Source organism: Equus quagga, chromosome 15 (genome assembly GCF_021613505.1).
Source record: "Equus quagga isolate Etosha38 chromosome 15, UCLA_HA_Equagga_1.0, whole genome shotgun sequence".
Lineage (NCBI taxonomy): Eukaryota > Metazoa > Chordata > Mammalia > Perissodactyla > Equidae > Equus > Equus quagga.
In genome coordinates, this window is record NC_060281.1 from 10,099,445 (window position 1) to 10,114,916 (window position 15,472).

At 38.1% G+C, this 15,472-nt stretch overlaps 1 protein-coding gene across 2 annotated transcripts; it reads right to left on the minus strand.

Annotated features, from left to right (window-relative positions):
* Window positions 1-1,097: 1,097 nt before the first annotated feature.
* On the minus strand, window positions 1,098-15,312 carry KIAA1586 (KIAA1586 ortholog). Of its 2 annotated transcripts, XM_046641362.1 has the most exons (5): window positions 15,233-15,312; window positions 14,647-14,730; window positions 11,731-11,943; window positions 5,473-5,553; window positions 1,098-4,589 (listed from the first exon to the last, which is right to left on the minus strand). In XM_046641362.1, the coding sequence occupies exons 1-5, from the start codon at window positions 15,251-15,253 to the stop codon at window positions 2,412-2,414; spliced, it is 2,577 nt and encodes an 858-aa protein (XP_046497318.1). In that variant the 5' UTR covers window positions 15,254-15,312; the 3' UTR covers window positions 1,098-2,411. The 2 variants fall into 2 exon arrangements, with proteins under 2 accessions (XP_046497318.1, XP_046497319.1); XM_046641363.1 differs by lacking the exon at window positions 11,731-11,943.
* Window positions 15,313-15,472: the final 160 nt, after the last annotated feature.

Here is a 15,472-nt window from a genome sequence, read left to right on the forward strand (position 1 = left end):
TTTGTAGTAAATTTACATAACTGTCAAATACAGTTAAAATCTTGTGCATACTGATTCATATTAGAAAAATATGTAAAACTGTTGATTTTTAAAAGTTTCAATTTCAAAACAAATTCTAGTACTTGTCTAGATAGCGCACAAGTAGGCTTTTTCCTTTCTTTGGCGCTTCAAATTTAGATCATTCATCTGTCATGTGATATTGGGGAGCAAACTGCCATCTTTTCCTTGATTATTAAAATATTTGGCTAGCATTTCTGTTGTTGCAAGAAAACCTGGAGCTGGTGTTAACAGTACAGTAAGTTTTGTAGAACTCTCACAATTCAACCAACTGGCAGAGCACACAAAATCACTAAATTCAGTCTTTTAATTCTTTCAGCAATCCTATCAGCTGATGTTGATTCATAGCATTTTCACTCATATAATGATCACTTAACAAATGTACCCATGGTGCCTGTCGTAGAGACTATTTTGGAAAACTGAGCACAAATATTTTCAAACTGTGTCCTAGAGTAAAATGAAGAAATAAGGGAAACATTAGGAGCGTTCAAAAATTCCAATGAAATCTAACTTTTGACCTAACCTAGCTGGAATGCTATTATTGTGACAAATTTTTTTCTCATCTAGCTGAAACTCTTCTGACAAATATAAAAGATTAAAAAAGAACTACACAAGTTTGATTTTTTAGGCCATGAATTGAAACGGTTTCTTCTTAAATGTTTAAGTACTATGAGATAAAATGTACTCCTAGTATTACTTGGGCACCATTTCATATTACACAGCTCATTTAAAGCTGAAGAAAAGCACTTGTCATTTTTCAGATTTTGAATCAATCTTTGATGTGGCTACAATTGTCCTGTATTCTACAAGCAATGTTTGGTGACTTAACTAAAGACTTGGCACTTTTTTTTTTTTTTTAAAGATTTTATTTTTTCCCTTTTCTCCCCAAAGCCCCTCAGTACATAGTTGTATATTCTTCCTTGTGGGTCCTTCTAGTTGTGGTATGTGGGACGCTGCCTCAGCGTGGTTTGATGAGCAGTGCCATGTCCACACCCAGGATTCGAACCGACGAAACACTGGGCCGACTGCAGCAGAGTGCATGAACTTAACCACTCGACCACGGGGCCAGCCCCAAGACTTGGCACTTTTTTAACAAAACATTTGGAGGGTTTAACTCATAATTTTCTAAGAATTTCTGTAACTGAAATAATTTTAGTATCTACCCATCTAAAACTAGTTTTTTTCATGGAAGAATCCAAGTATTTTATATCTGGCCAAACTTACAAGCTCAATCCTTTTAAAAATTGTTAAAAAATTTTTTTGTTGGACATTTAATTCTGATTTCAGGCAACTAACTTTTGACCTTTGAAAATTCATTCAATGATTATGCACTTGCTAAAACTGTCTCAATATTATCCCCTTTTACTGTCTTAAGTAACAGCTTGTGTTTCTCTGCCACAGTAAACTGCAGTTGTCATTCATCATAAAATCTGCAACGAATCTTCTTCCAGTCTGTTTACTGTTCCAGTTGTAGTCCTAGCTTCTGCATCTCTACTTCTTTTCCAGTATGCCTTCATTTTGAATTTTAAAATTTGTTCATATTCATGTCTAAACCAGAAAAATTATAATTTAAGTATTTCAATTTAGTTACCTTATGGTTTACATAAGTTTCAGTTATTCCTGTTGTCTGTATAAAATATTCAGATAAACATGCTATAAAGTTACGTCGATTCATAGAAAAAAATAATTTGCATTGAATCCATCTGTTGACACCAACTCAGTCAGTGATGTGTTTATGTGATACCAGACATGATACATGAATCTGACAGACACACTACAACAATCACATCTTAAGCAAGGTAACAAATGTATTTCTAAAAGAAGAGTTGAGTTAAAAATATTTTACTCTGTTAGTTTATATATTTAATTAAAATTAAATAAAAAATTTACTTTCTTATTCCTACTGAACTCACTTCAAGTGCTTAGTAGTCACATGTTGCTAGTGGCTACTGTATTAGTGCAGATATGGAAATGAGAAAGAGCACAGCCAAAAGGCTTGCAGTTTTAACTCCATTTCTTTTATTTGATGTAACTTCCAGCTTAGAACTTATCTGGGTTCTGCTATTCTCTTGCATCTTTACTCAAAGTAAAACAAAGAAAAGTGGAAATTGTTCTATGTTCTGTACAGCACTCCTTGGAATATATTTTATGGCCCACTCTAGCAGACGTGGACCAATCTCTAAAAAACTATAGCTCCTAAAAGCAATCATCAACTTTTTCTCTTTGGAGAATGCCTTTTAAACAGCAATGTGCTGAAAAGAGTTTTAACAACTGGCTTTCAAAAAAAAATGTATGTATGTATCTAAAAGATGTGTAGCATACAATTTACAAGTGATAAAAGCGCACACAATACTCTATTTAAAGTTCCATATAGCCAAGCGATTCTCACAGAAGGCTTTTGATTTTTGCCGAACTCTTGTATCTGTAGCCAACCTATGGTTGCAATTTGACCAGGATTTTACAAATGGAGTTGCATCCCAATCTGCTAACTCTTTCCCCAACAAATTTATTGTCATCAAATCTGATATGTGATCTATTGTTAGACTATTTCTCACCCTTGTACAAATTATGTTCATTAAATTGAAACCTCTTTTAGCTTCAGCACTATTGACTGCAATAGTGCTAACTATCTTTTTAGCTTTCTGTATACTTGTAGGAATTGAAACATTGTTTGATTTTATATTATTACTTACAAATTCCCGAAAATCATTCAAATCAATCTCATATTTCAAAATTTCACAGAGATGAAATAATTTTTTTTCACCAGCTATCCATGGTGAAGTTATTTCTTCATAGGGCCATGTAGAAGGTTCTAGCACATCAAAATAATTAAAAATACTTTCATCATGGTTTCTGTCACATAAGAGACGTAAGTTCATGTGTTGAATTATATTTTCTAATAACATATTCCTAGGAAGGGCATTAAATTCATTACTTTTGTTAAATGGAATATCTTTAAACTTATCTGACTTAATCAAACCTTCAATTTGAGATTCATGCTTTCCAGTACCAATTTTTAAATTTTCCAAAGCTCTTATGGTACATTTGATCAATTTTTGTGCTTTCTGAATGTTAGTTGATCTTGACTGCAATGCAGTTGAAAGTAATGAAAATTCTTCAAGAATGTCAATCATTAAAGCAAGGTCTTGCAAGAAATTAATGTTAGCTAATCTCTTTGCTAAACCAGAATAAGAATGAGAAAAATGCATATATAATACAGGATATGCACGCCATACAGCAGTAGCAGCTTGTAAACTACACGCTGCCCATCTTGGTCCCATTACCCGGCCAATTTTAACAATTTCAATTTCAAGGTCTTTAGGTACAGTTTCTAAAAGCTTGTTTTGACTTTTATTAGACTGATGATAAATGGAATAAATTTTATCAAGAAATATTTTAAAATGATTAACTTGTTTTATTTCAGATATTGAATCATCAAGCGACAATTGCAATCGATGGTTTAAACAGTTCCAAATAATGATTTCAGGAAAATTTTCTAACAACTTTGTAGCTACTCCAGACTTTCTTCCCAGCATTATATTAGCACCATCAGAACAAAATGCGATTAAATTTGCTTTTAAATATTCATTAGTAAAGCCACAATCATTTAAAGTACTCAATAATGTATTGAAAATACACTCTGCTGTGGTTGACACCAACTCTTTTAAAGCAACAAATAACATGACTGGTGCAGGAGCTGACTGAACTGTGCACTGGATATAAATTACTAGCGTGCTTTTCTTTGAAACTGTAGATGCCTCATCAATTATAATACAGATTTTGGCATTCTCTTCTATAATATTTTTAAATATCTTCATCTTCATTTCTTTTGCAATATGTTCTGCTATTCTTGTTGCACTGTATCGTGTATTTAAACAATTGACCTCTCCATTTTTCTCTTGTAATTCTATTGCCCCCTCAATATCAGATAAAGGTCTATTATGTTTTACTAAACTGTAAACAGTATTGAAAACTTTCACGGTAGCATCAATATTTTTATTATTTTGTTTATGCACTAAATTAGAAATCGAGCCATTAACTGATTCCTTTAACAATTCCTGAATTTTACCATGGGCTTTAGAAACATCATGTTCCCTGATTTTTTTCCGCAGAGAAGCTTGTCTAGTAGTTTTATTACTGCCGTTAGGAGTTACTAAATATGCAATCCATTCCTTGGACACATGGACATGCTTTTCTGCTTTTGATCCCAAATGCCGAACTGTTGAGCAATCCTTACATCCTAATTTACCTTCTTTTATTTCAAGCCATTTGTACTGCTCTGTAAACATAAGTGCTTGTTTTTCATTCCAACAATCTGGAAGCACAAGATTATCTATTTCTTCCTTTGATGAACATGATGGTTTTTCTTCAGTGACTGGTTGTTCAACATATTTGAAATTTGATTCCTTTGACTTAGACAATCCACGGTGATTTTTGTTCCTATTATTACTTTCTGTGTCTGTTTTCACCTTCTTCACATTTATAAAATGCAAAAAATCACCCTGTCGTTTTGGCATTTTAGGGAAGAGAATCTGAAAAATAATTTTACATATGTAAGTAAAATTCCTAACAACACTTTAAGGATTAACATAAAAAGTTATATTAATGATCCTTATACACTTTTAGAAATAAATTTTAAACTAAAATACGTGCCTTGATTTTGTTTATACATATAATTTCAATATGACTTGCTATTTCTTCAAAAAGCCACTATCACTTTTTAAAACTCTATAGCCAATAATGTCACAAAATCTGACTGAATGTTTGGTTATCACCCAATTCAACAAAGCAGTTGCTCATATGATTTTTAATGTGAAGAGTGGCTGATATTTTCATTTACATTAATAAGATGAAAGTGAAAAAATGAAGATGTATATCAGAACTCCACTCATTCATCAGTGACAACATCAACCTTTTTGTTGAAGCAATGAAGAGTTTTCAAATATTGCAAGATTTCCTCAGTTTTTCATACAGCAGACAGTCTAGCAGTTAAGAGACATATCGACGTATCACATTTTTAGACCTAATCTGTAATAACATTTTATCTATCATTTTCTTTAGTTTAGACAATCAACAAACAGTAAATCAAGGCAATTTGTTGTTTGCCGATTACCTTGGTGTAAGTACTTCCATCATGCTGCAGGAGCACATTGTTAGATAGTATTCCTAGCATACAGATATAATAGATGTAAATAACTTCAAGTGCATAGATATTAGGATATAGTGAGTTCTGAGTATTACCTTAAAGGTAACGATAATTTATTTACTTGTAAGTTTATATACGTTAATTTTTAATAATGGCTATGTTTAGCAATCAGCTCACAAAGTGCTTGAAAATTTAACAATTGGTTCTTACGAGCAGGCACACTATTGCATTTAATGATAGAATTGAAAAAACAAATATAATATACTTACGTCACTATAGTAAGTGCTAGGCTCTTCATCATCACCACAGACCAAGTCAATGTATTCAAGAATAGGTCTTGATGGTCCTTCCTAAAAAAATGAAGTGAGCAAATATACAACTCATGAACAATCACTCAAACCAAACTTGCATTTACAATCAGCAGGGTTGTTTTTGTTGGAATTAGCAAGAATTCTTGTGAGGCGAAGCCTAGCAGGTGGCACAGAATAATCAGAAACAAAAGCAGCACAGGAAGATTCAGAATAGATGCATATGTAACGATGACAAAACCCACAAAGGGCCTAAATCCATGTAGAGGAATAAAGCCATGCAGATTCCTTTGGAAATGGGAAATAGTACAGGGACAGTGTTAAAAAGACACAGATATCAGGGTACAATATTTTTAAACTGGGGTGGTTATCAATAATCTTTGATATCTAAACTCAAAATCATGGAATTCTTTGATAGCTCCACTTCATCCTCCACATCCTTAAACAATCAAACCCTGAATCTTCTCTATCCTTTTTTTTTATTATTGCGTTAATAACAGTTTACATCAATGTGAGATTTCAGTTGTACATTGTTTCTTGAGTGTCACCACAGAAGTGCTCCCCATCACCCCCAGAGCCCTGCCACGCCCCTTCCCCTGGTAACCACTGAACTGTTTTCTTTGTCCCAGTACTTGATTATATTCCAAGTATGAGTGAAATCATAGTGTTTGTCTTTCCCAGTCTGGCTTATTTTGCTTAGCATAATTCCCTCTAGGTCCTTCCATGTTACTGCAAATGGGATGAATTTTTTTTTTTTTTTTCTGGCTGAGTAGTATCCCATTGTATATATGTATATATATACACCACATCTTCTTTATCCAATCATTGGTCGATGGGCACTTGGGTTATTTCCATGTCTTGACTATTGTGAAAAGTGCTGCAATGAAAAGTGCATATGTTACTTTGGATTGTTGATTTCAAACTGTTTGGGTAGACACCCAGTAGTGGGATAGCTGGGTCATATGGTAGGTCTATTTTTAGTTTTTTGAGGAATCTCCATACTGTTTTCCATAGTGATTGCACCAGTTTGCATTCCCACCAGCAGTGTGTGAGGGTTCCCTTCTCTCCACACCCTCTCCAACATGTTATTTTTAGTCTTAGTGATTATAGCCATTTTAACAGGCCATAAGGTGGTATCTTAGTATAGTTTTGATTTGCATTTCCTTGATGATTAGTGATGTTGAACATCTTTTCATGTGTTTATTGGACATCTGTATATCTTCTTTAGAAAAATGTCTGTTCATCTCCTCTGCCCACTTTTTGATCAGGTTGTTTGCATTTTTATTGTTCATTTCTGTGAGTTCCTTATATATTATGGAGATTAACCCCTTGTCAGATATATGACTTGTAAACATTTTCTCCCAATTGGTAGGTGGCTCTTTGTTTTGATCCTAGTTTCTTTTGCGTTGCAGAAGCTCTTTAGTCTGATGAATTCCCACTTTTTATTTTTTCTTTTGTTTCTCTTGTCTGAGAGGACATGGTATTTGAAAAGATCGTTTTTTGTTAGATGTCAAAGAGTGCACTGCCAATCTTATCTTCCAGGAGTTTTATAGTTTCAGGTCATATCTTCAAGTCTTTGATCTATTTTGAGTTTATTTTTGTGTATGGTGTGAGACAGTGGTCTACCTTCATTCTTTTGCATGTGGCTGTCCAGTTTTCCCAACACCATTTATTGAAGAGACTGTCTTTTCTCCATTGTATGTTCTTGGCACCTTTGTCGAAGATTAGCTGACCATAGATGTTGGTTTTATTTCTGAGTGCTCAGTTCTCTTCCATTGATCTGTGTGTCTCTTTTTGTAAAAGTACCCTGCCATTTTGGTCACTATGGCTTTGTAGTACATTTTGAAGTCAGGTATTGTGATACCTCCAAGCTTAGTTCTTTGTTCTCAGGATTGCCTTAGCAATTCGGGGTCTTTGATTGCCCCATATGAATTTTAGGGTTCTTTGCTCTATTTCCTTGAAGAATGTCATTGGGATTCTGATAGGGATTGCACTGAATCTGTAGATTGCTTTGGGTAGTATGGACATTTTACCTATGTTTATTCTTCCAATCCATCAGCAAGGAATCTCTTTCCATCTCTTTAAGTCATTATCAATGTCTCTCAGTAATGTCTTATAGTTTTCGTTGTATAAGTTTTGATTTGCATTTCCTTGATGATTAGTGATGTTGGTTAAATTTATTTCTAGGTGCTTAATTTTTTTAGTTGCGATTCTAAGTGGAATTATATTTTTGAGTTCTCTTTGTGTAAGTTCGTTATTGGAGTATAGAAAAACAACAGATTTTTGTAGGTTGACTCTGTACTCTGCAACTTTCCTGTAGTTGTTAATTATTTCTATTAGTTTTCCAATGGATTTTTTTGGGTTTTCTATATATAAGATCAGGTTGTCTGCAAACAGCAAGAGGTTCACTTCTTCCCTCCCTATTTGGATTCCTTTTATTCCTTTCTCTTGCCTAATTGCTCTGGCCAAAACCTCCTGTACTATGTTGAATAAGAGTGGTGATAGTGGGCATCCTTGTCTTGTTTCTGTTCTCAGGGAGATGGTGCTCAGTTTTTGCCCATTGAGTATGATGTTGGCTGTTTGTCATATATGGCCTTTATTATGTTGCTGTAATTTCCTTCTATGCCCATTTTGTTCAGTTTTTATCATAAATGGCTGTTGGATCTTGTCAAATGCTTTCTCTGCATCTATTGAGATGATCATGTGGTTTTTAGTCCTCAATTTGTTGATGTGGCGTATCACATTGATTGATTTGTGGATATTGAACCATCCCTGCATCCCTCGTATGCATCCCACTTGATCGTAATGTAAGATCCTTTTAATGAATTGCTGAATTTGGGTTGCCAAAATTTTGTTGAGAATTTTTGCATCTACGTTCATCAGCGATATTGGTCTGTAGTTTTCCTTTTTTGTGCTGTCCTTGTCAGGCTTTGCTATCAGAGTGATATTGGCCTCGTAAAATGTGTTAGGAAATGTTCCATCCTCCCTAATTTGTTGGAATATCTTGAAAAGGCTACGTATTAAATCCTCTCTGAAAGTTTGGTAGAATTCCCTAGGAAAGCCATCTGGTCCTGGGGTTTTATTCTTTGGGATGCTTTTGATTGCTGTTTCAATTTCTTTCCTTGTGATTGGTCCATTCAGATTGTCTGTTTCTTCTTGACTCAGCTTTGGGAGGTTGTAAGAGTCTAAGAATTTATCCATTTCCTCTAGGTTATCCATTTTGTTGGCATATAGTTTTCAGTAGTATTCTCTTATAATCCATTGAATTTCTGTGGAGTCTGTTGTTATTTCTTCTCTTTCATTTCTGATTTTGTTTATTTGAACTTTCTCTCTTTTTTTCTTTGTAAGTCTGGCTAGGGGTTTGTCAATTTTATTTATCTTCTCAAAGAACCAGCTCTTCGTTTCATTGATCCTTTCTACTGCCTTTTTTGTTTCAATAGCATTTATTTCTGCTCTCATTTTTATTATTTCTCCTCTTCTGTTGACTGTGGGCTTTGTTCTTTTTCTAATTCAGTTAGGTGTAATTTGAGATTACTTATTTGGGATTATTCTTGTTTGTTAAGGTGAGCCTGTGTTGCGATGAATTTCCCTCTTAACATAGCTTTTGCTGCATCCCATATGAGTTGGTATGGCATGTTATCATTTTCATTTGTCTCCAGATGTTTATTTCTTCTTTAATTTCTTCAATGATCCTTTGCTTGTTCAATAGCATATTGTTTAGTCTCCACATCTCTGTCCCTTTCTCAGCCTTTTTCTTGTAATTAATTTCTAGCTTTAAAGCATTATGATCAGAGAGGATGCTTATTATTATTTCAATTTCTTTAAATGTACAGAGGGCAGTCTTGTTTCCTAACATATGGTCTGGTCTATCCTTCAGAATGTTCCCTGCACACTTGAAAAGAATGTGTATTCTGCTGTTTTTGGATGGAGTGTTCTATATATGTCTATTAAGTCCAACTGTTTTAGCTTTTCATTTAATTCCAGTTTCCTTGTTGATTTTCTGTCTGGATGATCTATCCATTGACGTGCATGGGGTATTGAGGTCCCCTACCAGTATTCTGTTATTTTTAATATCTTCTTTTAGGTTTGTTAATAGTTGCTTTATGAACTTTGGTGCTCCTGTGTTGGGTGCACAAATATTTTTAAGCGTTATTTCATCTTGATGGAGTGTCCCTTTGATCATTATATATTGCCCCTCTTTACCTGCTTATCTTTGCCTACTTTGTCTGATATAAGTATTGTGACACCTGCTTTCTTTTGTTTGCCATTAGCTTGGAGTATCATCTTCCACCCCTTCACTCTGAGCCTGTATCTGTCATTGGAGCTGAGATGTTGTTCCTGGAGGCAACTAATTGTTAGATCTTGTTCTCCAATCCATCTTGCCACTCTGTGTCTTTTTATTGGAGAGTTCAATCCATTTTCATTGAGAGTGATTATTGATGTATGAGGGCTTAATGCTGTCATTATATCACTCGTTTTCCGGTTTTCCTGCATTTCCTTTGTTTCTTGTCATGTGTGTTTTGTTCTACCCATTGAATTCTGCAGTTTTTTATGCTGTGTTTGTTTTTTCCTTATTTTTTGTGTCTCTGTTCTGCTTTTTAGTTTAGTAGTAGTTTAGTACCCTGAACTTTGTATTCAGAATCTTGTGGATAACATAGTCCGTTTTCTGATTACCTGTTATTTCCTTAGTCTAAACTGATTCAGTCCCTTCCCTCCTCCCCTCCTAAGTTGTTATTCTCATATCTGATTCCAACTTGTGTTGTGAGTTTGTCACAAGTGACAAGATTGTCTTTGTTTTTGGTGTTTTCCTTCCCTTTAGCCTAATGCTATAGTTGAATATTTGCTATCCTATTCCGATTCTGTCTATCTGTCTCCTTACTCTGTGTTTTGTGACTCCTTTCTTTCTTTTTTCAGGTATGAGAGCCTTCTTAAGGATTTCTTGTGGGGGTAGGGGGTCTCATGGTTAGGAAGTCCTTTCGCTTTTGTCTGTCTGGGAAAGATTTAATTTCTCCCTCATATCTGAAGGATATTTTTGCTGGATAGAGTATTCTTGGCTGAAGATTTTTATCTTTTAAAGTTTTGAATATGTCATTCCATTTTCTCCTACTTTGTAAAGTTTCTGCAGAGAAATCTGCTGAAAGTCTCATAGGGGTTCCTTTGTAGGTTATTTTCTTCTGCCTTGCTGCCCTGAGTATTCTTTCTGTCATTCATTTTTGCCAGTTTTACTACTATATGCCTTGCAGTAGGTCTTTTTACATTGACAAACCTAGGAGATCTGAAAGCTTCCTCCACACACATTTCCCTCTCATTCCCTAGATTTGGGAAGTTCTCTGCTATTACCTTTGAGCATGCTTTCTCCTCCATTCTCCTTCTCTTCACCTTCTGGGATACCTGTAATTCTTATGTTGCATTTCCTCATTGAGTTGGACATTTCTCAGAGACTTTCTTTATTTCTTTTTAGTCTCAGTTCTGTCTCCTCTGTCTGGAGCAATTCAAAATGTCTATCTTCAATTATGCTGATTTGCTCCTCTATGGTGTCCACACGAGCATTCAGGGAATCCGTATTTTGTTTTATCTCTTCCATTGTGTCTTTCATCTCTAGAATTTTTGATTGATTCTTCTTTCTAGTTTCAATCTCTTTTGTGAAGTAGCTCCTGAACTCACTGAATTGTTTTTCTATATTCTTTTTTACCTCAATGAGTTTTCTGACGATAGCTATTTTGACTCCATTGTCGTTTAGTTTACTTTACTTATTCCTGAGTCCTCAGGTATGAATTCTGGGTATTTATTGTTTTCTGTCTGTTCTGGAGATTTGATGAACTGCCTGATGTTGGAAGAATGGGGTTTTCCCACTGCGGTATTATTTGGTTGCATTTACAGCCTATCGCCACTGCATGGGGGTCAAGAGCTGTGTATTCTGAGCCCTCCCCCTTCAGCCGAGATGGCACACTGCAGGTCAGAAGAGGGGCGCCTTCTCCTGTGTGCAGTCCCCAGTTTACCGATCAGCTCTCGCTATCTGGTCTTCTGGGGCCTTGGCTTGATGAGGTCCCCCTTGCAAAAGCTTTCGCCCGGTTAGAGGGCTTCCTTCTAAGCTGCAAGGGCCCTAGGGTGTCCGGGGTGATCTCGCAGAAGTGCGACCCCGCCACTGCTCCCTCCCTCACAGAGCCTCCCACGGCAGTGATCCCAGTCTTTAGGGGAGGGAGCGAAGTTCTTTCTTACCCTGTTCCAGCTCCTCTGAGGGGGGGATCCAGCCTCTCCACACACTGTCGTGTGGCTGCCGTGACCTTCCGAGGATTCCTGTGCTTTTAGCGTATTTTCTGTTGGAATATGGTTGCTCCTTTTTCTTGTTATGTTGGAGTGGACAGAGTCCCGGGCAAGCTCACTCCGCCATGATGCTGATATCACCTTCTCTATCCTTTCTTTACACACATACTACCTTCAACAGAAACCAGGCCTTAAATTCCCCAGTCAAAAACCTGGATTTTTTTCTACAGGCAAAGGAATCAATATAGTGTTGAGATGGGAACAAAATTAGAGCTGTGTTGCTAGAAGATCAGGAGAGTATGAACTGTGGGAAGACCAGTAACAAGATAATCAATCCAGACAAATGGTAATGCAGTACAAAAACAGAGTGAGGACAAGAGAACAATGAGGAAGTACACTCTTCTGTATCTATATTTCAATAAAATTTCTACCAAAGACAAGGGCTGTTTTTGTACCCCCAAATTGTTATCATTCCTTTCTTTCAGCATATTGTGTTTAGTTTGGGGCTATGTATATGGCAGAACACAAAGAGGATGCTGTGCCACAATGTAGACTGAAGGCTGGAAAATGAGATATATACAAAAAGACCAAGGAATCCAAATCAGAATACATCAAGTAGTAATATACTTCTTGATAAAAAATATAAAAACAACACAAAAAGTGTTCTTTTTGTATCTGAACAACTCTCAAGCAGAAAACCGAACCCAGCAGCATTTCATCTTTCCTGGACAGTACTACAAAAAACACAGAGAAATAAGCATATCCTAGTGGAACCCAGCATAGGATGAAGTTACATAAGTAAATTCTGTCTCTGAATGTGTTTTAAAGTAGAATTATATTATCATTGCTTTTTATGTGGGACCATTTAAAGGCAAACGGAATATTTTTACTAGGTTCTTTCTGGTACTGCAATTCCACTTAGAGCATACAATTCACTTCTTATGGAGCTGTCAAATCTTTCATCCTCTATTTGGAAACAAGTCTAAAGAGAAGAGATTATACCAAGCTGGATGTACAAAACTCTGGATGCAAAGATACAAAATATTCTCTATATTTAAAAGAAAACTCAAATTTAGAGCTTTAAACCTCAGCTGAACACAAGCTAATATATTAATTCAGTTAGAATTTACAGTATAGGAGTCAGCCCCATGGCTGAATGGTAAGTTCACATGTTCCACTTCGGCAGCCCGGGGTTTCACCAGTTCGGATCCTGAGCGCAGACATGGCATCGCTCATCAAGCCATGCTGAGGCGACATCCCACATATCACAACCAGAAGGACCTACAACTATACAACTATGTACGGGGGCCTTTGGGGAGAAGAAGAAGGAAGAAAAAAAAGATTGGCAACAGATGTTAGCTCAGGTGCCAATCTTTAAAAAAAAAAAAAAGAATTTACAATATAATTATTTATTCCTCAGAGTATTACACAAACTTACAGCTATTGACTTTTACAACCTTAATTTTGAAGATTCCTTCTATGTTTCTCAAAGTAAGGCACATAGATCATAAATACACGTCACTCCTACCAATAGTTGCACAAAACACCATCAAGATCATAGTCCCATTCATCTGTCTTCATCCCACTGTCAGAAGGAACCAAAATTATTTCTCCTAGATCAATGGAATCCTCTTTCCAAATGTTTTTCAGGACAAAAACCAGACACTGTGGTCTTCAATTTCCATATATCACTTACTTTTCACCATAGGGGAGGCAGAGTCAGCATACAACCCCTCTTGATATCCCTAAATTTATAAAACTTGAAGTGTCAAGAAAAGAGTATCATATGCATTATTAATGGGGAAGCATGTCAAGGAAAGGATCTTGTAAAGAATTACTATACAACCCTACTACAACAACAATGTTAACACTACAATTTTTAGACAAAAAAATGCTGATTTTAAAAATAAGTGATTTACTTGGTTGCCCTAAACCTACTATTGCAATTAAAAAACATTACACAGCACTCATTTAAAGAAAAATTATACAGCATTAATAGCAAACTCAGCTAATCACAGAAATCAGAGGAAGAGTGTTTTAGGGAAGAAGTGTTTTTAGCTAGCTAAGACACCACTTTAAACAGCAGCTTTGTAAAACTTTAATAAGAGTTTGAGGGGTAAATAATCCCAAAATGTATAATGACACCCCATTTGGTTTTCAAAACCAACACTTTATAAAGTGTGTTCAGAAAGCTACATACCCCTGAATTTGTGCTAAAATGAAGAGTCCTGGGCTGCACCATGAAATTCTGATTCAACAGGTCTGGAGTGGGGTCCAGGAATCTGCCCATTACACTTGAAAACTACTGCCTCCAGGGGAATAAACCCAGACAGATATCGTATGTTCCTGGTGATGCAAGATCTCTGTTATGACAATCAATTGCTGCACTAGTGTGACCTGATCTCAGAGGTTAGAGGAGTCTTGCAGCTATTTGCCTTCACGCTATGAAGCTACATAACGCTCAGATTTCCAGTTCCTGCACCCTTCTTCTTTTCTACCTATGTCCTCATCAGTAGCCCTCCCTTCTCCCTAAACTGGGTGCCATATCTTAGAAGTTACTCTTGCGCCATTTCAAAACACAGTCTTAGAGACAGAACCGTGGGTAGATTGAGTATAAAATGGCCCTGAATGCAGGCAGGAGAAGCGTGATGGAGTGCACAACGTGTACCTTAGGCCACCGTCTTTGTGATGGCTCCCGCGGTGGCTCAGAGACCCCTTCTGGGAAATCTATCGCTAGGCCACGCTCACAGTGCCTGGTACCCGTCAGACACACACACATTTGCTGAATGATGGATGAGCAGGTGAGGTGCAATCTCATTACCAACCACACAGTCTTGGACTCGGAAAAACGCGAAGGTCGCTGCTACTTACGCTAACAAACTGAATGTCATCTTCGTTTTCATCCGTTGTCGACTCGGATGCCTCCGGCCCAGCTGGAGGGACAGATTCTATTATCTATAAAAATAAGCCAGAACACGCTCAGCTGTACAGCCATGCTTGGGGCAACAGATTTCTCCAAAAGGAACAAAAAAGGAAGAGCTTCTTCAACAAAAAGCTCTGGAGGAAACCGAACGAGCTCAAGGCCACGCGACCCCGGCCGAGGACAGAGCTCGGGGTCGGGTCCTGCCGCCGCGGGCGCGGGCGCGGGATGGGCCCGCCCGCCAGAACGAGCCCCCAGCCCGACTCCCCCTCCCAGGCCGGAGGGCCGCGAGCCCACCACCCAACAGCAAGCCGGCTCCAAGGGCCGCTCCCCGGGCAGGCCGGCGGCGACGAGGGCCCGGCGAGGGGCAGGGCCGGGGGCGGCCATTGTTGCCGCCGGTCCCCGCGCAGCCCCGCACCAGGCCCGCCCTGGGACGCCGAGGGGCCGGTTCGCCGCCGCCGCCGAGCTCCGGGAGCCCCGGCCGAACGCCAGCGCCTCGCGGGCGGCGAGGACCCGCGGCGCCGCCCGACTGCTCACCTCCGCCCCCGGCTCTCCCATTTCTCCGACGGCCCGACTGACAGCACCGCCGCTGCTGCTCAACCTGCCGCCGCCGCCGCCGCCGCCACGACGTCCCTTCCCGCCCGGCCCCGCTCCGCGCCGCCGTCACCCGCCCCTGCGTGAGCGCCGACGCCGCGGGCGGAAACAGGCGCAAAACCGCTTCAAAGGGAGGAGCGGCCCGCCCGGGCCCGCTACCCCGGAGCCGCCTCCGCTCGCTCC

Excerpts from the sequence above, each read along its gene's own strand:
- KIAA1586 (XM_046641362.1), bottom strand. The coding sequence starts at position 15,253 with ATGGGAGAGCCGGGGGCGGAG. Across the intron at positions 5,554-11,730 it reads CTCAGAGGAGCTGGAACAGG|GAAGGACCATCAAGACCTAT; the intron begins GTAAGAAAGAAC and ends TCATTTTTTTAG. Across the intron at positions 4,590-5,472 it reads CTAGCACTTACTATAGTGAC|ATTCTCTTCCCTAAAATGCC; the intron begins GTAAGTATATTA and ends ATTATTTTTCAG.